Source organism: Anser cygnoides, chromosome 3, assembly GCF_040182565.1.
Source record: "Anser cygnoides isolate HZ-2024a breed goose chromosome 3, Taihu_goose_T2T_genome, whole genome shotgun sequence".
In the NCBI taxonomy this organism is placed as follows: domain Eukaryota; kingdom Metazoa; phylum Chordata; class Aves; order Anseriformes; family Anatidae; genus Anser; species Anser cygnoides.
The window spans coordinates 98,165,867-98,190,944 of NC_089875.1; the positions used below are offsets into that span (position 1 = coordinate 98,165,867).

The 25,078-nt window shown below is 34.1% G+C and overlaps 1 protein-coding gene across 3 annotated transcripts in view; it reads right to left on the bottom strand.

Annotated features, from left to right (window-relative positions):
• Positions 1-25,078, bottom strand: part of MCPH1 (microcephalin 1) — a 130,679-nt gene that overhangs the window by 96,933 nt on the left and 8,668 nt on the right. For all 3 annotated transcript variants that reach the window (XM_048078040.2, XM_048078042.2, XM_066994806.1), the window contains 6 exons: positions 22,667-22,742; positions 21,969-22,089; positions 21,536-21,676; positions 19,520-19,612; positions 17,132-18,145; positions 11,180-11,292 (listed from right to left, as the gene is read on the bottom strand). In XM_048078040.2, the coding sequence (XP_047933997.2) occupies positions 11,180-11,292; positions 17,132-18,145; positions 19,520-19,612; positions 21,536-21,676; positions 21,969-22,089; positions 22,667-22,742 (1,558 nt within the window). The remainder of the gene's footprint in view (positions 1-11,179; positions 11,293-17,131; positions 18,146-19,519; positions 19,613-21,535; positions 21,677-21,968; positions 22,090-22,666; positions 22,743-25,078) is intronic.

Below are 25,078 nucleotides of genomic sequence, written 5' to 3' on the forward strand. Positions count from 1 at the left end.
GGCACTACCCTGAAAAGTCTGCTTTTGAATCATAGCTTTTATGCTACACCATGAATTAAACAAGATGGTATAGTGAATATTCTGGTATAGTGAATTGAATGTTTTGTCAGTGCACCTCAATGCAATTCAAAGACTCAAGAATGCAGAAAAAAATGTATACAGAAGGTAGAAATTGGAATAAATTTAATTCCTTCCAAACTATTATTTCATCTTCATCTAGAACTACATATTTCTGCAGGTTAGAGGTCATTTTCTAAGCAGACAACATTTTGTTTTATTGCTTCAATAAGACAAGCAGTACTCTTTAATACAGTTACCAAACAGAAAACTTCGCCAAACTATGTTTTAATTTTTAGTTGTACATTTTTCAAATTAATTGCTTTTTCCCCTCCCTTGCTATGCAATTTTTCTTCTATGTTATTTGTGTCTGTTTTATTTTACATTTTGCTTTTATTGCAAAATGTTTTTTGAGTTAGCATTGTCTTTTCTGACTAGCAAAAAGACATCTGGTGAGCATCATTACGAGTTCTAATGCACATTTGAAGAAGGATTATTATTAATAAAACATTGGAAAAGATGGTATTAAGTTAACAAGCCCTTTTTATTTATCATTAGTCTCTGAATCTAGAGAAATTGCATATCTGTACTCTAAATCAGAACATATTTCTTTCTGAATTATTTTTTAGGTCTGGAATGCTGGCTGTATTTATGAAATATAAACCTATAGAACAGTTACATGCTTCAGCTCTCCTTTACATGTTTCTTAGGAATACAGTTGCATCAAGCATTTCCTTTTAGGATCTGCCAACAAGATTTTTCCAAGTCCCCTTAAATATGAAGCATGGACCTCAAAGAAAGCAGTATTTGTTAATCATTCTGATACATAAAACCCAATGTGATACTTCCTGCATGTTAACTGACTTACACCACAAAAGAGGCAGCCAACCTCAAAACGTGTTTTCTTGCTTTTAAGTTTAAGCAGGTGCTTCTTGGAGCTACAGGACAGTAAGAGAAAACCCCTGTTTTGTGCAACCTGCTTCTCAAAAAAGTGAATTCAAATTTTGTTTCTTTAAGAATGTCATGAGATGCTTGCCATAAATGGCAAATGGACATTAAATATGTGTTTTCCTGGCCAATTCTTAAGAAGAAAGTGCATTCAAGGTAAGAATTTGCTTGATAGGATTAGTTTTACATTTGTGACTGTTACAAGTAACTCCAGCCTAAGTAAAATAGATCTCGTTTTGTCTCTGGGTCAAGGATCCAGACATCTTTTTTTTTTTTTTTTTTCCCAAGAAAGGATATCAAGCAATAAATACCTCTTGGTCTTATGCCTTAAAGTTGACAAGTTCTGAAAGAAAGGAGCTTCAGCATACTCTCAAACTCAGCAGCATACTATGATGTGTTGGAAAGAAAAGACCTTCACCTTCAGGATTCAACAAAATACTTTCTTTGTGTGTGTGGTTTGGCCAATATGCTAGCAATAAAGGACTTTTTTTTTTTTTTTTGAATGGGAGGCAGGGAGAAGAAGTGCATTCATATGCAAATAAAGTGCAAGGGAGAGTACAAGAGCATTATGCAATCTGGTTTGTACTCTTCCAAGCCCTTTTTATTTTGGCTATTGCAGCTCAGATGGTTCTGAAATAGGTTCAGAACTCCTAGACATGATCTCGATTTTTTAGAGCTGTATTCCAGGTGTCACATTCTTCAGTCCTACTAGTACATGAGCTAAAAACCAGAGCCACACGTAGCATGGGAATATTCAAGAATTAGGTTAATTTCACTCTGTTTTTATCTAGGAAGGTTGTAATGAGAGGATCCAAAACTTTAAACCTGCTTTTAGAAACACTCTCTATATTGTTCTACATTAATTTATTCTATTTGTGTAGCGGTGGCTCAGAGCTGAGAATAATTGGTAATTGTAGTGAATGATTTCTATTCAGTAGTTTTAAACAGCAATTATTCAAAGCTATAATTTACTTTCTGGCTGGCCTTCCTCCACTTATCAGTCCTTGATAATGATATTTTTCCAGTTTCCTCTAGCTGCAAACTGAGTTTCAACTGTAATCTCTTGACCAAAACCAAGACTTCTGCTTTTGTCTTAAAGAGATGTGAAAAATGCACCCATCCTAGCCAAATCAATAATACTATGGGGAAAGATGGAAAAAAAAAAAAGCCACCCACCACCACCATCAAAACAGGCTATAACAAAGCAGAAAAATAAAATGATGTGACAGGTGCCTGGGAATCAGGTTTCCCTCAATGCCAAAGATCAGAAAAAAATGAGAAAGCCTGTAATCACAGACATGGGAACCCCCAGAACTTCTGATGGCAAGATTAAGGATGGTCAGTAGCTTGAGACTTTTCAGACTAGTGCTGCCACTTTACAACTAATAGACATTTTCAGTTTTCTACATGCATCCATAACAGCTAACACCCATATTTAAAACAAAACAAAATAAAAACCAAGCAAGCAAGCAAACAAAACCCTGGGGCACACAGAGTTCTGCAGCAAGGGAGAGATATCACAGCAATTCAAGGGACAATTCTGCATTTCAAGGAGCAGGTTCATTTGACTATGATCACAAGCAAAGGCGGTGGCTGACTTTTTCTGGTAGGACAGTCAAAGGGTAAGGGAATCATAGAATCATTTAGGTTGGAAAAGCCCTCCAAGATCATCAAGTCCAACCATTAACCTAGCACTGCCAAGTCTACCACTAAACCATGTCCCTAAGCACCATATCTACACATCCTCTGAATACCTCCAGGAGAGCAGAGAAGAGAAGAGCAGCATAACAAAGATGTTCCTTCCCACTCCTTTGACTGAAACAAAGTGGGAAGCCTAGATCTCTGAGCCAGAAATTTCATAGTCAATCAACATGACATGAAAAAAAGCCAACAAGCAAGATTAGCTTTTCTGTAGCGGTTCCCAGAAAGCACAAACAGGAGTGATTCCCATTCTGATGGGAAGCCCAAGTTTTTCCAACAGGTAAAAGTTAAGGTTTGGCTCCCTGCTTGGCATTGCTCAGGAAAAGCAGCAGCCCAGTTCTCAAATGTCTTTTACTAGTAAAGTTTGGCCTCTAGACCATATAGCATGAAACATGAGAAAACACAGAGAGGCAGAGACTGCTAATGGGACAGACATGAAGTTCAAGAAGTGGATGCTAAAATGAGGAGAAACAATCTAAGCTAAAATGTAGCTAACAGAAAATTAAAATAATGGTGAAAGAAGGAAGCCAAAGAAATTACAAGGCAGAAGAAAGAGAAATATGAGGCAAAACAGTGTTAAAGAGAAAACTCATACATCCAAGCAGAAATATTTTAAAGACTACACTAAAGCATAAATATATTTGATCATTAGCAGCAAATAATTTCCAATGTGTACTCACTTTTCCAAATGATCTGTGAGAAAGTCAGGCACAGTTAATTTTCTTCTGTTGAAATTTTTAAGCACCCCAAAGGCACCCCTTTAAGATTCACAAAAATAGTTTGTGCCCTTCTGTGAACAATTTCAACAAAAATTTAAGCAAGGTGTAAAAGTGAATCTGTTTCATCTGTTCTGACATTAAAGCTGCTTATGCTTTTATAACTGGATCTGATGAAGTGAACAATTTCTTCAGACACTTGAATTACGACTAACTAAAAGAACTTCATAAAGCTTCAGCTGTGCCCTAACTGAGATTAAAAAACAAATTCCAAAGGCAGTGGGCAACAACAGAACAGCTTCGGTGAAAATCATGGTGTGATTTGTAAGCCCTCTTCAGCCATCTGTTAGAAACCTTCTAGCCACCAAGGCACAAAGAAAACCAGTCCCATTGCAGTTGGGATGTAGGGATGGAACTATTTATTATTACAGTGAACGGCCGCTGATTTCAGCATTTCTGATTCTACTAGCACAAAGTACATCTATTAAGGAGTAACATGGTGCAAGATTTTTTCTATTTCTAACTGATTGCATATAAATATTATTATACCATGCAGACTTCTTTGTGAGCTCATTCTTAGTTCTACAAAGATGACACCAGTAATCCATGTATAGCTTAATTTTGATGAAGAAAAGAATGGTAGTATTTGTTAATCCACTAAAAAAATACTGAAAATATGTAAAATGCGGATGAAATGGGAGTTTAGGAAGTATTTTGTTCAGATTGTTTTATGATAATTTTCAGTTCCATCAACTAAAGCATTTCCAGCCTATACAGTTATACCAGATACCAGTAAGTTTATTCAGGATATTCATTTTTCCAAGAGTTAAGTTTACTAAAAAAAAAAAAAAGAATATCTAATTGGTTGCTTTTCCTCCCTGTACCAAGAAGGAAATCTTTGGCTCAATCTTTGCCAAATCAGCTGCAGTCCAGTGTGTTGTTTGGTTTTCTGGCATGACTGTTATGACCTCAGTGTTAAATGTAACAGTATACTCCAAAACCAGAAAAGACCCGCGATTTATCAGTAACTAGAGTTAAGTCACACCAAGCACACACATCTTCAGCAGTGAGGTATGCATGTCTCTAGCACTGAAGCAGAGAGTGTGCGGTCTCGTTACTTACACAATGTTTATGCGCTGTTTCCCTCATGATCTGAGTGAGAAAAGGAGTTGTTTCTTGCACCTAAGCCTCCCTTCCACCAACAAATTCAAGAATGCCATAGACGTATTTCAAACAACTCGGGACTCTAGGATTTTCTTCTCAATGAGTACCCCTATTTTTTTCCTCTTTTGTTCTAGAGGAGGCTCTAGAACAATTTCCTAGTTGCCTAAGAGTATGTTCTGACTTTATGTAAGGCTTTATTAATATTCTCTGGTCCAAAAATCATCATACCCATCAATCGTCTGAATGGAAGAAACACAAAGAAGTTTTTTCCCCTTATTTCTTAAAGTTCTGAAAAGGATCCAATACACAAATCTGTTGACACGAAAGAACGTTAGTGAGAACTTTGTATAAGAACTTGGGTGAATTCAGCTCTTGGATATTAATCACCATGATTGCTGAGATGATAAATTGCAAAGTCAACCATGACCTATATCACTGTCTTGGTACATGTTTCCAGTGTTTCAAACAGCAAAACCTACAACCCACAGCAGCTGCAAGTGTCCCTGTGGGAACAGGAAACACTCTAAACTCGGGTTGAGATGAGTTTGAACCTTTTGCCATAGAAAGGGAGTGACTTAAAAATACACTTTTTTTTTTCTTCAAATTAAGAAGTAGATCATAAGATTTCAGCAGGTAGACCAGAAAAGCTAGCATGAAACCTGTCATAAAGAGGATGATTTCTAAGGGCACAAGGCCTTAATTATAAGATCAGGCCACCAGGTTCATCTACAGATTTTCCTGGAGGGAATGGTAGTGTCCCTAAATGGTGATATGAAGCAGTTGCCATCAGGACATGGCACAAAGCACTCACACTCTAGGGTGCAGCAGCAGATGCCTGCAGTACAGCTTCTGTTCTGGAAGCCCTCAGCTAAATGTGGGAGATCTGTGGGGATCAAATTCACTAGACAGACAAAGCACAGAACCAGAACTGCATTGCAAAGGTTGGATGGGAGTATTCATGACATTAAACATATAAATGAGACATACAAAACATTCTCAAATCATGGGATACAAAGGTGCCCTTTGCTGAGCTATCTCCTGGAAAGAAAAGTTTGAGCACTTCATCAGTAAGTGCTAAGTCACCATGGCAGTATTTTGAAACTCTGGTTTTCCAGTTTTTCTGAGAATACTTTTTCAGCAGTTTTAGCCATCTCATATTATCCTTGCTGATACCTGTTTTAGTTTTACTTATAGATTGTTCTTATATCTTTCAGTATTTTAAAAACCCTTAGGCCAATATGAAGTTCCTTTATTTATTTCTTTTCACTACTTAACATTATACCAAGAGAAAGAAGTATCTTATCAAATGAGTATCTGCATATTCCACTTGTATGAAACAAATAACACTTCTTATTGACATGATATTTTGCTCTCAAATGCTAATATTATTATAAAATCCAAATGTTTGAAACTAACGATCACAGCTACATTTTGGATACAGCAACAGCAAAAGCTGTGTCTTACCAGTAAAAATAAACTTTCTTGTTGGATTATAAGTGGCCTGTTTCAGACACTCCAATGAAGATAATTTTCTACAGGGATGTATAACATTAAATCCTTCTACTACTTTCAAAGTTGTCTCATAATGATGTCTGCTCAAAACCTTGTTTCCCACCTTCTTCATCTTTATGTTGAGTCAGCTCAACAACCACAGGTAAACAAAAATCAACTATTCACTTGTCATCAGATAGAGTCGGTCAGGAACGTTCAGGATTACTTCATGAAACATTCTGGGATCAAATCAGATATGCATAAAGTCACACCAACAGACATTTGTTTGGTCAGTATCATCAAAGTTTCCTGATGGTGTCACGCAAGCACTCATTACTGACAGCTATATTCACTCTTCTCATCTCTACAGCCCAAAACAATCAATTTGAGTAACTTTCAGTGGGCAACTGTCCACTGTCCCCACTACATCAAGCATTTTCCTCAGACCAGAAATGTGTAGATCCAGTTTCTTCACTGATAACTGTAAATGAGCTTTTGTATGCTTCCACCTTGTACAATTCACACTGGTTTAATATTCACTTAAATTACAACTTGAAGAAACGTTTCTAGTATCAGTGTTTAAAATATGTACCTATTTAAAGCAGCTTAAATCAAAGTTGTAAGGAAAACAAAGATATACAATCTGTTTAAGTCAGTTAAATGCATATTTTGAACATAGACATAAAGCTGCTTTCTTGAATTTCTGGCCAGATGCTTCACATTTTATAGTTGCAGATTTTTCAGGATGTTAAATTTGTTTCGCCGTGAATAAAATATTTCCAAAAAGAAGGATTTTGATAACAGGATCTAAAGATGGCCTGTTTCACACAATTTCTCTACAGCATGAGCCTAAATTCTTGTAAAAATTTTCCTTCTCTCAAAAATCTCCTAAGTTTCGTGTTAACAACTTTACCTTCACCCAAATCCAAGAACTACGGAAATGCAAGCCAAGATGTATCTGTTTACAAACAAAACTTAAAGGAATTCAGTTAAGTCCATGCCATCGTCTCTGACAAAATATGGTTTTAATTATCCCTCAAGACACCTTTTTTTTTTTTCCACTTGGTTAAAGAGCTTGTTCTACTCACTCAAAAGATGGGATTTTTAAGTCTTTTTTGGAGTGTAAATTTACTGCAATTGCATTTCTGGTGATGTGACACTGTTAGGTCCTTTCAAAGATAACTATAACTATCTCATATCCCTCTAAAAAAAATGAAAACTTTTTATTTGAAAAAAATCGGCAGTTAATTTGTTATGCGTAACGAATTGCTTTCTCCCATATGTTTAAACTGCAAAGTGTTTACATTTGTGACATATGTGACAAATGTTGTGACAAATGTAAACATCTTGTGACACTAAGCAACGAAATGAATACTTAACCCTTATACCAACGGATTAACACCACTGTAACAAATGTTTGAATATTTTTGGCTTTACAAGTATTTCACTTTTTCCTCTATATGCAAAGCACCAAAGAGCCATATATTTAATTACATGGAATCACTGAAAAATGCACCACAATATGTGAACGTTTTATTCTATCACTGCAATCCAGAATCATTAACTTAGATTTCTAGACCAGGGAAGCCACCTGCTGACATTCATAGGCATTAATCCACAGTGTCTGTCCACAACAACTCAGCATGACCTGCCCTCAGGTATGGGCTGCTGTATCTCAAAACTAGTAAGTTTTATAGGAACTACTCATAGACACCCCCCCCCCAACCCCCTCCTTTTTTTTAGATCTACCTTTAGAGATTTTGATGTATACATCACACCATTTTTCTTTTTTTTTTTTTTTTTTTTTAAATCAAAAAAGCTTTGTTGCTGATGCCATAAAAGATTCATGAAAGTCTTACCCATCTTCCCCCAACATGCCTACAGTTGCCGTTATAAACTGCTCTGTCTTCATGGCTTTTGTTAGTTTATAACACACCTTTAAATAACTGTGATTAGAAGTCTTCCACGTTAAGAGTACAATAAAGACATCTATATATATAGTATATATACAAAAGGAAATATGAGTTGTAATCTAAAATTGTGACATAAAAGTACTTAAAAGTCATTATAAATTTTGACTTCAGCTAAAAAACAAAAGAAACTCAACCTGCATAAGAGTTCAAGGAAAACAAATGCATAACACAATAGCATAGCAGACATATACAGAACCTACAGCTTTTGATTTATAATAGATTAAAGAAACTACAAATGACAAAGTGAAATAAACATGAAACTAAACAATGCAACATTTATGCCCTGCCTATTTCCAACAGATTTTTTTTTTAATTTACTATCACACAGGAAACTCCAAATGCCTACTGAAACGCATTCACTGTAATGAATGAATTACAATTATAGTGCTAACTGTAGCATAGCACCGCAAAAAGTCTCAGGTTGGACATTGTCTACAAGTTGCACTCATCCAGAGAGCTCTTAAAGAGATTAGCTTGCAAACTCTGTTTCTAGGAAAAAAAATAACTGCAATTTACATCGCTCTGCAAATTAAGAGACTTACAGCGTAGTAACAAATTTAACACACTACACTTCACAGTGGGTTCCCAGGACACCAGCAGCATGACCTCAAGCCTTATACCGGAACAACTTAGTACAACTGCATATACTCTGGAATTAATATATTGTAAAATATTAAGTGTTTTTTGTTTGTTTAAGACAGAAAAGATCCAGAGATACACACACAATTCAATTCAACTATCATTCAATTAAAATAGCTAGGAAGCTACTTTTTTTTTTTTTTTTTAACTTGTATTTTAAGATAAACTTTAAGAGTTATATAAACATCAGAAAATCCTTCATAATACTATGATTCAATAAAATCCCATTAAATATACATATTTGTGCTATTCCTCACATATACTTTGTGCTTCAGGTGAAGGAAACAAACTCATATTTTCTAACAACATTGTTTTCACCTTGTCAAACATGCAAAATATTGTAGTGTTTAAACTGCAGCCATTAAAAAAGTGTTTATATTTATTTTAAAAAAATTGCCCTGTTTATTTATTTATTTATTTTAAAGCTTCATGAAAGCATTGCAACTGGTACCAGAAAAGCTTTGCAACTTAATTCTTTACAAAAATTTAAATACTTGGTCTAATTTAATCCAAAACAATATACTATTTAAATTTCCTAGGGATCTCCAACACTGCCTTTACAAAGTTTGCACATATGTATGCATACAAATAATGGGTATGAGACCTTAAATAAATATATTACTTAAGAGATCTTAAATTTATAGAGATCTCAGATATTATTAAGAGATCTTTAACAAATATATTCATAAACATTTAATACATACTAACAGACAATTGCTGGAGGAAGAGAAAATAAGATGTAATTTTTTTTTTCAGTGCAACAGCCAATTGGCTAGTTAAACATCATAAAATCTTTTTGTACAGTTCTTATGTTTCAATTAAAAAAAAAAGAGAACACTGTCTCAATATGAATTTGCACAAGCTGCAACGAGATACATTTAAAATTACAAAATCACATTCATAACATGACACAGAGCACATGCTATGTTACACACATTTGAATCAAATTTTATTATCACCTTGCTGAAATGGATGGATTTGAAAGAAGCTATCTCAAAACATTGAATATGAATTTTCTCCAGCTACTACTCCATTTCTTGTTACTGTTAAACACCTCAAAGAGTGTGCTTTACATCAGAGACAGTTTAGCAGACACCAAGGAGAAATATTTAAATATTCCACCTCTGTCTGTAAGGCCAAAGTTTGGTGCCTGCTTTGAAAAATAGGAATGATACTGCCTTTTGGTTTTCTTTGTTGTGTAAGGGTTATGTTGGGATCTTTTGTTAGGAGCAATAAAATCAAAACTAGCACTACTATATAATGTGTAATTACTCAGGAGAAGGAATGAGTACCAACGTATCTGACAAATCTCCAAGCACTGTTTCTGCAGAACGCCTTACAAAGAGCCGTTGACTGTGGATGTATAAATGTATATTTAGCAGCGTTAGTAAGATTCCTGTTACAGGAAATGAAACTGTTCTGGACAGGTGCTTTAGCTTAAAAAGTAAGCAGTCTGAAAACGTTTCTACTAGGACATAGATCTAGAGTGAATTTGCTATATACATTCTATATAATACAGTTATTAGATATACAAATAATATGTCTGTATATATTTAGGAAAAGAAGGTGAAGAGATAATTAAGAAAAGTTACAAGCAATAAGATGCACACAGGAAGTCAAATTGTAATTTTAACCCAGAGCAGATCACTGAGTCATGGAAAATAATATTCTATTTTGAAGCTGTTTAAAAGGTTGAACAGTCTGGTAATTGTATCTGCTTGAAACTTTTACAGAAAGAAAGGCATTAAAAAACTTTGATCAAACTCTTCAAGACTCCACCAATAGCTACCACCAAAACACCTAATTTGTTTCATATCATTACATCAGACATCTTTCAGTGCTATAGGATTTCCCATTCTTGGATCAATTCAGTGCTTGTTTTAACTGTGTGACTTGCTGCTACACTACTGATGAAAAGAGATTCTATTTATTTTCCTGTTGATCAGATCTACATGTAATTAGAACAAAACTTTTGCAAGGGAAAATGACCTAAAAAATATCCGGTGCTGACCCAGTCATCTCACTTCATTTGTTCCCATGCAAACTGAGTTCCAATCGTAAATTTAGCTTTACCCTGAATCTAGAAGCAACTATTGCATAAATCTTTCTTCTGCATATACATCCATTGGGGATGATCCACTATACATACATATATATACATACATATATAAAAACATAAAAGCTATTCCATTTAGTAACTTACCCAAAAATGATAGTTCAGGTTAGTTCAGAGACTTTTGAACTAAAAAAGCTGGCTTACTGACCTATACAATGTCATCTTGGCATGACTGCCACAAGTTTCCAGAAAGTTAAGTTCCAGGGTTATAGGCATCATATCTGAACACCACCCACATAACATTTCAAGGAAAGTAAGAGTCAGAAAAGTTAAAATGGATAGTGAATAAAGCATGCAAGTTCTATTTGCATGTACAAAGACACTTGGATTGTTCAAGAATGAACTTAACAAACGATATGACCAGTTAAACTGACCTTTTGGATTCTTCTAGTTTTTCTCACCCCCCCATTGTGCTTATTCTTTTGTTCATTAAAAACTTTGCAAGAGCCATCAGTAACATCACACTCTGAAGCTTCATTTTCATCACCTAGAAACAAAGCGTATTACAAATTTAGAAACTCAAAACGAAAATGTCACCCCTTATTTTATCATAGTACATAGGTAGAGCTAAGTACAATTAAAATAACTAAATTAATAGTTTGCACCAGTTATTTTTCCATTCTCTTTCAGTTATGGAAGAATGACACTCAAACATTTGACTCCATCTTTCAGTTCCTCATCTTCTGAATAAACTCCAAATTTCCAATATTTTGAATACTATATATTAACCTCAAATGGATAATCAGCTAAATAGTTTTTTATTTCAAATTTTGCAATTTGTGTATGAATACACAAAGAAATATATCAGAGTTTGAAGCACCATTTGCTACATTTTTCATTTCTTATTGAAACACGGGCACTTTCAGGACACATTGTGTTTATCTGAAATAACCTGAAGGTCTGAAACATGTTTTCAAACAACAGTTTGTAAGCAAATCTAGCGAGCTGTTAGTAGGTAAGGATTGCCTGCACATATAGTAGGCATATCAGTTATTTAGAAAAAGGCACCATTCATAAGAAGGTGCTCTACTGTGTCTACCAAAAAGCAGTATTTTTCATCACTTATTTTGTGAATTAACATATTTAATTCTTCAACACTGCCAGGATTACTTTTATAAATACTAAATAATAAACTTCTGGATTCATTTGAGAAATTAAACTTGCTGGCATAAGATGAAAAAACTTTTTTCCATCTTTTGATCAATGGAGTTTTAACTACTGAAGATTTAAGTAGATCATTTTCCCAAATTTAATTCAACTGAGTCTATTTTAGGACATTCATTATTTTTTCATTTCAAAGAAAGGATTAGATCAGTTAAAGAAAGTTTAATAAATAGTGATTGAAGTGGCCTAAATTCAGCTCATCCCAAATAAACTTCTGATTATTTTGGGGGAATACTGAAAAGTACAATACATATTTACAAGTCTAACTGCATGTACAACCCACAATCACATTTTCCGTCTGTCAGCTACTTAAATTCTTAATCCTTGATAAAACAGAATACAAAAAAAAGACTACACAGCAAACGATAAACATTTTCTGTTACTGCTGATTTACTTTAAAATGCCAGCCTTTAAACTAAGTCAAAATTTCATCACTTTTTCATACTAAAGTTGCAAGTTTCACACCAGTTTACACAGCACCACAGTAATTTTTGTGTAATAAAAGAAAACCTGGCTTTCAGGTACAATTATTACATTAAACCGAGTATTTACAAAGTTGCATTTACCGAAGGGAGAATGAATCACTTAACTAAGTTGGCTTTGTTTGGCATTGCACTAAGGCTACGCATAAAATCACAGAATATCCCGAGTTGGAAGGGACCCATAAGGATCGAGTCCAACTCCTGGCACTGCACAGGTCTACCCAAAATTTTAGACCATGTGACTAAGCGCACAGTCCAAACGCTTCTTAAACTCCGACAGGCTTGTTGCAGTGACTACTTCACTGGGGAGCCTGTTCCAGTGTGCAACCACCTTCTCAGTGAAGAGGGAGTGTTGTTGTTGTGTTGGTTTTTTGGGTGGAGGGGGAGGAAGGGAACAGTGTGAAATGGTGAAATACTCCTGACTCTCTTGACCTGAATGCTCAATCACTTCAACTCTTGCCCCGCTTGGGATTAAAGCCCAAAGACCTGGATGCTTGGACCTCTTCCCCATTAGGGTTCACTCTCGCTGGTTTTCTGTGTTTACAGGACAGCAGGAATAGGAGACAAGGTCCATCCTCTCTTCTGATCACCAACTCAGGGACCTTACACAAGTAAGGACTATTCTTTGCAATCCAATTCCTATTTCCCCTCTCCTGACTATCAGGATTTCTCCAGCTTTTCCATCCTGTAGGTCTAAAGCTTCACTGTCTATTGCCTGTTTTTCTGCTGGTTCCTTCTATTTACAAAAGCAGATGCTCAGTCACAAGCTTTCATCCTTAGTAGCTTTTCCTAGGGTATTTCTGATGAAACAGAGAAGTTTTCGAAGCAATTCCATTCACTGTTATACCTAAATTTAGCCCAAATACTCAAGCAAACTCACGATGCTGTGATTAGGTCCTCCAAATCCTCATCCAAAATCATTGTTCATTGAGCTGGATCAAAATCAACCTTGAGAGCCCTCCGAAGCACTATAACATATTAGACTGGCTTTAAATTACAACTTAAGCTTCTCATCATTCATGATTATTTATCACCAGCGAGAAGTTTTGAACCAGAACTTTTTCTACAGAATTTCCATTTTCTTTGAGTCAAAGTAATCGAAGTAATGATTAGCTACCATGAGCTAGTTTTCGTTCAGTCAAATCATGCCTATTTAACATAAATTTTATCTATGGCATTCTACTTTGAGAATATCTTGAAGTGTCGCAGCAATTAAGCTATACCACATCTATTCTATACTTATCCAGTTAGTCACCCTAATTTTTTCAGGGTGGGCAAATGTCAAGTTTTTGTTATTCAGAAGGCAATTTCTTTAAGTTTTCTGAAAGCTTATGTGCCCACCATATTCTTAGAGAGAATTGTATTGAAACGAATTTAACTAGTTTGTTACATACTCTAGGACAAAATGTCATCAGACTTTGTAAATTTGACATCAAAATAGTCCTCTACTTTGAAATATTTGCCCTTTTTGTATTAATAATTAGTTACAAATTAGTTCCTACTTTTAAAGTTGATCTTTTTCCAAAATTGAAAAAAAAGATGAAAGGCAGATGAAATCTAAGCAAGTTTTCAAATGTGTGTTCTTAAAGACAGACAGTATTTTAGCTGTATTAAGCACCCAACTTGGCATTCTGGACCTAGAACTTCAGGTAAAAACTCATTCATCTAAATTAAATTTGTTCATTTTGGCACCAAATAACGGAATGATATTCCTGATTCCCCATCTTTATCTTGAGCTACATCCATTACACTATAATTGATCTTAGTTTATGTCTCTTAGCCAACTAAGATTGCTTCCCACATTCACTATCAATATCTAAAATTCAGTCAGCTAAGCCTTAATTTTTTTTTTGTTGAGATTGAAAAAAATTCTAAGTCCCAGTTCAACCTCTGATTGTAGGATGACTGAAAAAAAAAAAAAGCATAATCTTGCACTCCTTGCCCATTATTATTTATTGTGGTAGCTTTGAGATTAAGTCATAGCAGTTCATCAAATCTAAGTATTACTCTTCTAAACTGTATAGTTCAAATGTCAGCATCAGCCCTACTAAAAGTAAGCAGATGGAATGGATTACAAAGTAAACCAATTTACAATATGAATGACAAGGAAGATCTTAGACTTTCCTAGTAACGTAGATCGTTAATTTTCCCAAAAGATAGCATTATTACATGCCCATAAACTTATATTTATGATAGAGAAAAGCTAGCATTTTGCTTATCTTGTAACTCCTAGACATTTAGGTACTGACATGCAAAACCCAGAACTTACTGATTACAGAACACTGAAATTTGTCATGTATGGCTGCTGTAAATCGGAACTATAAAAAATTTTATTCAATCTCTAGAAACAAACTTGAGAAAGAAAAAGTGATTTAGAATAGGTGTCTTTTAATATTCTTATAACTCTTAATTAGTTTCACACCTTTTATCTGTGACAGTTCTCTACATGATTTATAACTTGGAGTAAGATGAAAATAAGTAGTTATGCCAGTGCTGTTCAGCAGAACAAATGGACAGCCTTGAATGTACTCTAAAAATGAACTTGAAGTTTGCTACAATATAGGCATTACCATTTTTCAGGTTAGCCCAGTTAGCCTATGTATTATATTTTTACTTGAAAATCAAAGGTTCCAAGTAGTCAATACAGAGAATACCTATCAAATCTTACTTCTTGTCATTAAAAACACTATATAAGAGTGCCACTAACTTAAAAATGCAGTGTAAAACTAGGGAAGAACAATGTTAGATATTTAAATATATAGAGATAACCTCTAAACTATATATTTAAAATAATTCTTTAGCTTTTAAAAATAGTACACTATTTCCCAGCTTTCAAATCATGTAGAACATACAGAGAAGAAGGCAATTTACTATTTATTTACTAATTAACATGGACAACAAATAACTTACTCGAGCAAAATAAAAATCAGAAAACATTAAACCTGTATTTAATAAAAATGCATGATTCCATATTACAGTGTCACAGTAAGAAAGCTTAAAACATGATTTTAATTTTTCTTCCACAGAACTCATGTTAATAGGGAAAAAGCGACTCATTTTTCATTACTGTTCCCTTCCATTTTCAAGTGAGCTCATTTGAGCTGTCAGACTTGAGGTTCTACTTGACTACACAACAGATGCACAAAGCTTAAAAAAATATATACTTAGGAAAATGGTCATCACTGATAAATCACAAATCATTAAAATCACTACAAAGACTAAGTGAAGCTTACAGAAGTTCCTAACTAACCAGGAAGGATAAAAAGTATAAACATCTGGTAACTTTTGTTTGCTGAATACTGTTTGTTCAGCCTCTCCTCCTGGGAGCTTAAACAAGTTGTCCAAAAATAAAAGTATAACATATTAGAACATTAATGACAATTTGATCACTAGAATTTGTCGTTTACAATTAACTCTCAAATTAACTGTCATACCAAACTTTAAAAGTAGTAAACATTTTCTCCCCCCCCCCCCTTTTTTTTTCTGATTGTTTAATGAAAAAGCAAATTGTTCTTTGACATTAAGAAATGCAACAATCAAGGATCATCTTCTAGTACATTGCTACATGGCATAAAACATGCACAGTGGGTTCACACATTTATGGTTGTACATTTATACTTGCATAACATACACCCACACATACATATATATATATATTTAACGTGATATAGTGAGGTACTCCAGGTGTTAAAACATAGATGTAAGGAACCCAAAATAGCAGCTCACAGTTAACTTAATTCTCACAGATATGTACACAGTCACCTTTCAACGTTTCCAGTGGATGACTTCATAAGTCTGAAACCAAGACTCTGTTCAGTCCTTTAAATAATAAATTTTACATAATTTATTAATGTAGTTTCAGAATTTTCCCGAGTTTCTGAAATTCAATATTCTAGTGTACATTTACATTGAAATAACTTACGCTAAACTAACTTGAGAATGCTCAGGTATAAAAAAGTATTCTTAAATTATTAAAAACTAAGATGAGTTCCATATAAACAAGCCTTAATTGAAAGAGATGCTTACTTTGCACCTCTTTTGGTTTCCCTGTGTGAAGTTGGACTCAACAACCTTGAGGGGCCCCTTCCAACTCAGGATATTCTATGTTCCTCTGTGCTCTCAAATGTCTACTTCTATCTTCATTACAGCAAAAGTTAGAAATTGCTAACTGAAAGAATTTTTTTCCATTACAGAATTTGTGTTTTACCTGCAATTTGAAATAGCAATTTTAACTTGTGAAACAAAAATAATTTCGGCTATGCTATGACTAGTAGTTACTTATAAAAAGTTTACATGAGTACCATAACACTGTCAACATGAAAGCCTTGTTTTCTTCAGGTCTTCAATAGCAGCATAGTTTACAGAATACCAAGCATTAAGAAAAAAGACAGCTCACATACTTTTGTTACATTTTGAGCACAGCTTCCTTATCTCTTGGTGATTTCTTTATGTTTGTAACATATGGGAATACAAATGTGTGTTCCTCTGGCTCCTATGTACTCATTTATTTATTTTTTAAGTAAAAAGTCAGTACTGCAGCATTTTTTTCTTTTGGTGTAATTCTGAACACCGGAATTACAGTGAGAATCCTGGAATCCCTTGAGAATGCAACTTAGTTGCATAAGAATTTCTACTGCAGTATGGTATCTTTTCATTTTCCAGCTCTATGTACAGACTTACCAGTAGCACGAGTACAGTAATTTATATCAGTTCCGTACGATTTTTCATGAGCATGCTGAGGCCGTTTATTCACAAGATCTGAATCTAGAGCTTCTGCAATCTCAGCTTTTTCACCATCAGACATGCAATTCAATGGCACACTTTCTGTATGTTCAGCTGGTTTGAATGTTTTCTTTACTGCAACATCGTTTGCTTGAATAGACTTTTTTCTGCTTTTCTCAGAAGCAGTACGTGGCTTACAGGAACTCATATCATTTGAGTCCATGCTTCTTAAAGACTCTTTGCAAGAAGCATCAGAAGGATTCTGTGATTCTTGTGGGACTTGTACCTGTACTTCATTTTTATTCAAATTATATGAGGAAAAGAAGTCTTCATAAGAAGCATCTTCAGTGCACCGATCGTTGCTGTAAGTATTAACTCCTTGCAAGAACTCATTTTTAGACCCTGATGCACGCAGTTCAGAAGAAGACAGTTTCACGCTAACCACTGTTTGTAGTTTCTTCCTCTTCTTGTGTTCCAGAAGACAATCACTTCTGTCAACAGGGAAACTTCTATCACATGAACATGTATTTAAGTCTCCTCTGCTCACAGGTGAATTAGAGAGACTGCAAATCAAAGCAGGAACAGTATTTAACTTGGCTGTTTTTCGGGAAGGAGTAAAATAACCCAAGTCCTTGATTTGGAGAGAATTTTTGTTTGCAACTGAAGTAGTCATGGTATTTTCATCCTTCTGATTTTTCTCTGGAAACTTTTCTAGATCTTTTTCTAAATTATCATTGAAAGTACGCTGCAAAATCTTTTCTTTACTTAGGCTTCTTCTGTTAGGTTGTTTTGGGATTAAGCTCTTCTGGTCATAGATACATGAGGGAGAATTCACTGATGCACTCCTGGAAACATGAACATGAGTCTGAGTACCACAGGTGGGTTCTGCTATCTCTTTTTTCTGTCTCTTTGATTTATCAGTTCCCCAGAGATCATCAACACTTGAGTTTAAGCAGACTTCCATTTGTTCTTCTGCAAAATATGAAAAGCAGCAATATAAGCATTTAACAAAACAGAAACAGTACAAAATTTCTTAGTAAAATACATACGAAATTTCTGAAAGAAGACAACAAGGATTTAGCCACTTATCTGAATATTAGGTGGTGAAGTCAGTAAAAAAAACAAACAGAAAATCAATTTAGAAACAAAGCACATTCTATGTTGACGAGAAGCTATGCTAGTTTTAACTATCATGTCTTCTTACGTGGTAATAAGCATCCCCAAATCCTCTTCTGCTTTCTTGAAACAAAGCAGAGAAGCTTTTTTCTCCACTCTAATATGTGAAGAAAAGCAGAACGATTTTACATTGATTATTTAGTTTTCAACTACCTTTGTCATTCTTACTACCACAGCATTACCCACCACCTTGTAGTTTTCCCAGAGTTAAGATGAAATGAAATACATCATGGTATCATAATGATAGATTTTCTGTATGATGTCAGTATACTACTTTAAAAAAAAAAAAAGTGAGATATACTTTACTGTCAGAGTAGAATGGAGTAGGCAGTGCACTCAAGTGGTCCTCATTATGAATTCTAAAAGCTTTCTTCTCATTACTTTTCTACTGAAATCCCACTTAGCTTTTTGCTCACATGACTGACAGGAGACATGAGATCTGATGTACATTACTCACGGCATACATTATTCATTGATGCTGTTAAGATACCCACTGACATAGCTCAACAGCCTTCACAACAAACCTCTTCCTTATGTCCTGCTACGGTGCCAAAACACAGGAACTAAAGCCTAGCATTCTGAGCATAAGAACCTTAATTAACCACTTGAATTCAACTACAACCATAAAACATTTTAAAAGCTGATTTGTATTTACTTTTTATTTCTGCTGCTGTCTTCACTCCCTGAATAATCAAGCTGCAGAATGCATTAGGTTTTCTCTTGAATTCAAGTTTTTCCATTGAAAATTTGGAGGATACTTCAGTTCTGAGTTCTCTCTCTCACTCACTTCTCTTTTTTATTTCCACATCACACTGTTTAATGTGTACTCTGTGTTCTATACGAGATCACTGTATCAGTAAACTGATAGCATGCCAGAACAAGACAACGTTAAGGGGGAACAGTGCAAAGAAGACGAAATGACAACAGCAGCACAGCAGTAGGGCCGAGAATTTACCCAATGTGACTTGTCATTCTCCAGTTCCTTGTATTCTTACTTCTATATATTTCACCAATAAACAAAACTAAAATAATTCAACTTTAAATATAAATGGCAGAGGAAACATACAAAGTTCCTTTTTCAGTGTACAAATATTTCACCATTCAAAATAAGATATACAACCCATGTACTATGTTTAAATTTTGTAATATTTAAGTAAGGTTGTGAGTTACCTTGTAACGATACATCTTCTGCATTTGTTAAACAGGTAGACAGCGGGCAGTCTCCTGGTAAACTATGTGGAGGTGTTTGAGACATTGGTGAAGCTAGGAGTTTGTAAATAATAAATTAGTTAGCCCTATGTGCAAACACACACATTTCCACAGCATCTATTCATATTTCAAAACAGCTCAATTTTAAGAGATAAGTGGTTGCTTTGACAACTAATTGTAACCATGTAATTAATTCTAAAGACTGCTTAACGATCTTTAGACTCAAATTTACACACTAACAAAAAAGCTATTAGATTTTACAAACTGAATCAAGTTTCTTCTAGAAAACTCAGTACTCAGAAACCAAAGAATGATGGCAAACCTTTCATGAAATATTACGGACATTTCTAAGCCAGTTGAGATGTTTTAACTAAAGAATCTGATAAATTTTGCAACTAGTAGCAATGCCTTGCTATAGCAGAAATGCTTTTCAAAACCTTTGGAAGTTTTACCTTAAAACTTCAAGAGAAAACAGATACAAGCCATACTAAAATAAAAGAGATTTAATTTTTTAATTGATGTGTCACTGGTTCTATACTTTCCTTCCATAATTATGTTTAAAGGGATAAAGTGACAGTTCAGTTGACATAGACTTCTTAAAATGTCAGTCACTACAGACTTTTTTCCCTACAAAAGATGTTCCACATTTCAACAGTTTTTATACTAATTAACAAAAATCTAATGAGTTAGGCCTCATTAGTACTTGCACAGTAAGGTAAGCTCTAATGAATGACTTGAAAACTGAAGTCTAAATTTAATTCACTAGGATCTGCATTTTGAAGTCAACTCATTTTATTCAGTTAGGCTTTTTCTAATGTCATTCTTCAGAACCTTATCAATTTTGACCTCCTTTTTAAACTGTTGCCCGGAAGTAGTAACGTTACAATCTTTTGTCAATTATAGTATTAATATTAGAATTTAACAGGAAATAAGATTTAGAATCTTGTTGTAAAGTTCAACCAAGGCATAATACCAATTCACAAACTTAGAAAGTCTATTTTAATTATTAGTATTCCCAAGAAGTCTTGTGTTCCCCAGCGAACTACAGACTGGTGAACCTTACCTCTGTGAGGTGAGGAACTATATGATCTTTAAGGTCCCTGCCAACCCAATTCATTCTATGATTAAGAAATTCCTTTTTGCAAAAATTGTCTTCCATGACTACTTATATCCCGTTCATGGAAACTAAAAATCAGAAAGCATTCTTACCAACTCAAAACATGGGAAGAAGGGTGTACATCCAGTCTCCCCTCAGATATTATTGTCAGAGACACAATCTACACAAGAGATGAGCTTTGAGAGCTCACAGATTCTAGGTTCAGTTCAAATCCAAATGCCATAGAAGAAAATTTATACTCAGCTTTCGGGTCCAGTCATCACACTTAAAAGGAACTCAGGTCAAATCATAACAAAGCAACAGGTGCAAAACACAGGCAAATAGGCATAGCCACAGTTCTGACACCAGACTGCAGGAAGAAACAAGCACTACCCTTTCTGTGTGCATCATTTAGATCAGCATCCCTTAATGTTACCCAGGTCAGTGGAATTCAAAGCTCAAAATGTGAGTTGTGGACTGATGTTTTGAGAAATGCTATCCACATGATGACTAATGCTGTCTGATTCCAATGGTCAGATCACATCCCCATAAAGTATTTTGAATCACAAGTTATGTCTAGTTTAAATATTTATATATTTCTAACATTCATATATATATATTTCATATATATATATATTTCATATATATATATATTTCATATATATATATATTTCATATATATATATATATTTCATATATATATATATTTCATATATATATATATTTCATGCATTTTCATTTTGAATCTAGGCAAGGAAATGTTTCAAGAAAACTAAGGTATGCAAATAATTCTGAGGGACAGAGCAAGAAAAGTGTGGAAGAAATATAGCAATAAAGATGGCAGCTATTTGTACATGTATAAATAAAATTTAACTTCTTACCGGTAGGAGAAAGATTTTCTCTTTTTTCCTTCATCTCCTTTATTCTTCTTTCCACTGCACTGCTTTGATTTCTTATTTTATTAACAGGGCTATACACAAGTGAACCATCATCTTCAAATAATAAAACCGGTGTATCAGTTTCTACACAAAGAAATTGCATTTGTACATTAATATTTACATGCTACAACAGCTTCAGAATGAGTTCTATTTTCTTAAAAAAATAAAAAAAAAAAAAAATCAAGTTCCTCGTACCTAACCACTACAGGTACCTTAATACCACAAACTTGCAAACAGCTTTGTAAAAAGTAAAACAACTTTATTTGTTATGGTGAGATATATAAAAGTGTAAAAATAAAATTAAAAAACTCTACCTTTAAGTGCTTTAAAGAAATAACTTCAAAATATCTGAAGATTAGTCCAGAGGAATACTTACCTGCATTAATTCCTATCTTTTGTTTAGCTAATTCTTTAGCCATCTTGTCCAGTCTTCTCTGCAGCTTTCTATCATTTTCTGGAGATTTTTCTACAAAGTCTTTTGGCTGCATACATTTGTGCTAGAGGATACATAAAAAGCTTAAGTATGCGGTAAAAATTGGCCAAAAGTAACTAGACTTCCTACTTGCCCACTTTTATCACAGTATTAATTATCAGTGTTTAGCACTATGCTATTTATAATCACCTCTTTAAGAATCATGGGCAATTGCAGAAGTTAACATTTTCCGAAATGAACTGTAATATGAAGACAGAAAGGTTAAACAGATACTTTAGATTAAAAGCCATCCAATCCATTAATATTTTTTGCTTGCAGAAAAGCTAAAGCTCAGCAGATCGTTTAAATTTTTTTTGTATTTTTTCAAAAATCAGGATTTCTGCATTAATCACAACTCAATGAAACACAGGGCACACTGCAGTCATTTGATTTGGATAAGTCAATCATTATGTAATCTTAATTTAAATCTTGATTTTTTATTCACCAATATAAAAACTCAATTTTTATTATCTGTCCTTAAGATGTCAAATATCACAGCCATAGTCTACTTTAAAAACCTATTCAGATGGACAGAGTTTACAGAAAGTTCTGAAAATAAACAGTTCCAATGCCTAAGGTCAGGAAATTCAAACTTTACTTACTTTTAGCAGTAATCCTTCATTATTGTATACTGCAGGAAATAAAGATTCATCAACATGTATTCCAGTTTCTCGACACCTGTAAAATAAATTAGAGATGCAATCTTTAATTTTTAAGAATGAGAATCTTTGTTGCAAAAAAAAAAAAAAAATCAGCCCTGTAATAATTAGACCCTTCCCAATTGCATATCCTTAGCATAACTACTGTAATGCTAAATAAACTATACATTTAAGCAAACAGAAGACATGATAATATTGTCCTAATGATGTCCTCTAAATTGCTGCTTCAATGCTCTGAAAGTCAAAGATTCCAGCTCATATGTTATTCCCCCACACATTCAAAAAGCACTGTATTAAGTCCTTCTGGCCAGATTCATATGAACCTGAAATCTGGCACTGACTTTTGTGCAGACTGTAGGTTTTCATCTTTCACTAGCTAGTAAGACACTAATCTACAGAATGTTATGAAAAACAAGAAAAAAGAATCCAAAGCTCCTATTCTGGCAAGTGAGAAGGTAGGCTTCATCTGGACCTGGCTTTTACTTCTTACCCATTAGTTTTGGTTTTTTGCCTTCTCATTGTATAGACAATGCTTAAAACAGACCCTTACTGTGGAAGGATCTATATTTGTTAAATAATTAAAAAAAACAATCTGATAACTTACCCCTAGATTGCCCCTATCTTTTCGTATTCAAAGACTGACTTTAGATTGGTAGGACTCACGTTATCTTGGAATGTCATATATGTGTACATCATGGATGATATTGAGGCAAGAACTTGGTTATCAGTGCATTAACTGAAGTTATTTTAGTCAAAATTGGTAACATTTCATTCTTGAATAATGTTTTCACTAAATAATAAAACTAGTTACATGAAAGATTACAGAAGACTTAGCAGACTACTAGAATTCCTCCAGCAGTCATTCAAAACTGTGATGCTAGCGACACCTAGTGTCACACTGCTTTAAAGTTTGTATTCATCGAATTGCAATCTAATTGCTTCACTGTTTTGAAAAGGAAAAAAAAGAGAGCCAAACCACTACAAATATTTGTCAAACTATCTAAATTTAGAGTTCTCTGGAGTATCAATTAGATATTCAACCTGTTTGACTTCAGTGCCTATTATTAAATTCTAGATAATGATCAGCACAGATGTAGAATACATTAAAATTTAAATTAAATCAGATAATTAATTTAGTCAATTCAGAGAAGCTAAACAGAAAAAGGGTTGAGCATTAAAGATCTTATAATTTTTTTTAAGCTTTGCAGACAAACCTGAGTGTGATTTGGTCTACCTTATTTGTGACATGACTAAGTTAGCCTTACTGAGAACAAATAGAGTTTCACAGTCATGTTTAGATTTGGACTAAGTGTTCTTACTTTGGACACAGATTTTAGCAATTCTATTTTATCTAAAGATTTATTATTTTTTTTAAGACTATTCATTAAGTCCTTTGAGTTGAAGTGGCGCTAAAAAAAACACCTCAGTGATCCCAAAAGCATCACACATTTTGCATTAAACTTGTAATACATTTAAATGAATCTTATAGCAAGTCCACAATTTTATGCACTATTTTTAAAGCTAGATATAACAATCATTCTTAGAAAATTAAAAAAAAAAAGGAAACAGGTTTATTTTAAAATATTTTGAAATTTCAATTGTCATCTTATTTTTAAAGTTTTCTTCTATATAAAATTTCTTCCTGTTAAACTATGGAACTTCATTCTATTTAGATTCAAACAGATGTTCATACTACAGAGCAGAAGCTTCCAATAAAATCTCAGGCAAATCACTGGAAACAGCACTCAAAATAAATTGAAGCAACATTCACACAGACCCTGACAGTCTAACATATATATTTTTTTTTCTTCCACAGAGAATAGCAAACACTATAGTTTTTCAAATCATTGGGCAAGTTCCTATGAAAGGCGTAAGTACTGCTCAGGAGAACATTATACTAGTGTACATGCAGAACTTTTTGGAAGTAGGGGCCCACTAGCTGTTAAGCGGGAAAATATTTGGCACAAAGCAGAAGAGTAAGTATATGCTGGAGTAATTGTTTATGAGTTGTTCCCTTGTCTGCTGTTTTCAGAGCTCAAACATCAAAGCGTAGGGTCCAGATTAAATAGAATATACTCCAGCATCCTGTTTCCAATATCAAGATGCCCAGGAGCATGTAAGAACATGAAAACACAGCAAAACACTCACAGTTTACTTTTCTATGTTCAACAGATTTATGGTTTAGGGATGGCCTGAGACAATTTTATCAAAAAATAAACATAGTATTAAGTGTTTAATTGCTTCAGTGTTTTGTGAAACCCATGTAAATCTTTGCAGTCTATACTGATTCTCCAACAAGGAGTTGCAGCCTAACTATGCTTTGCTAAAAATCATCATTTACTACCTTCTCTGCAA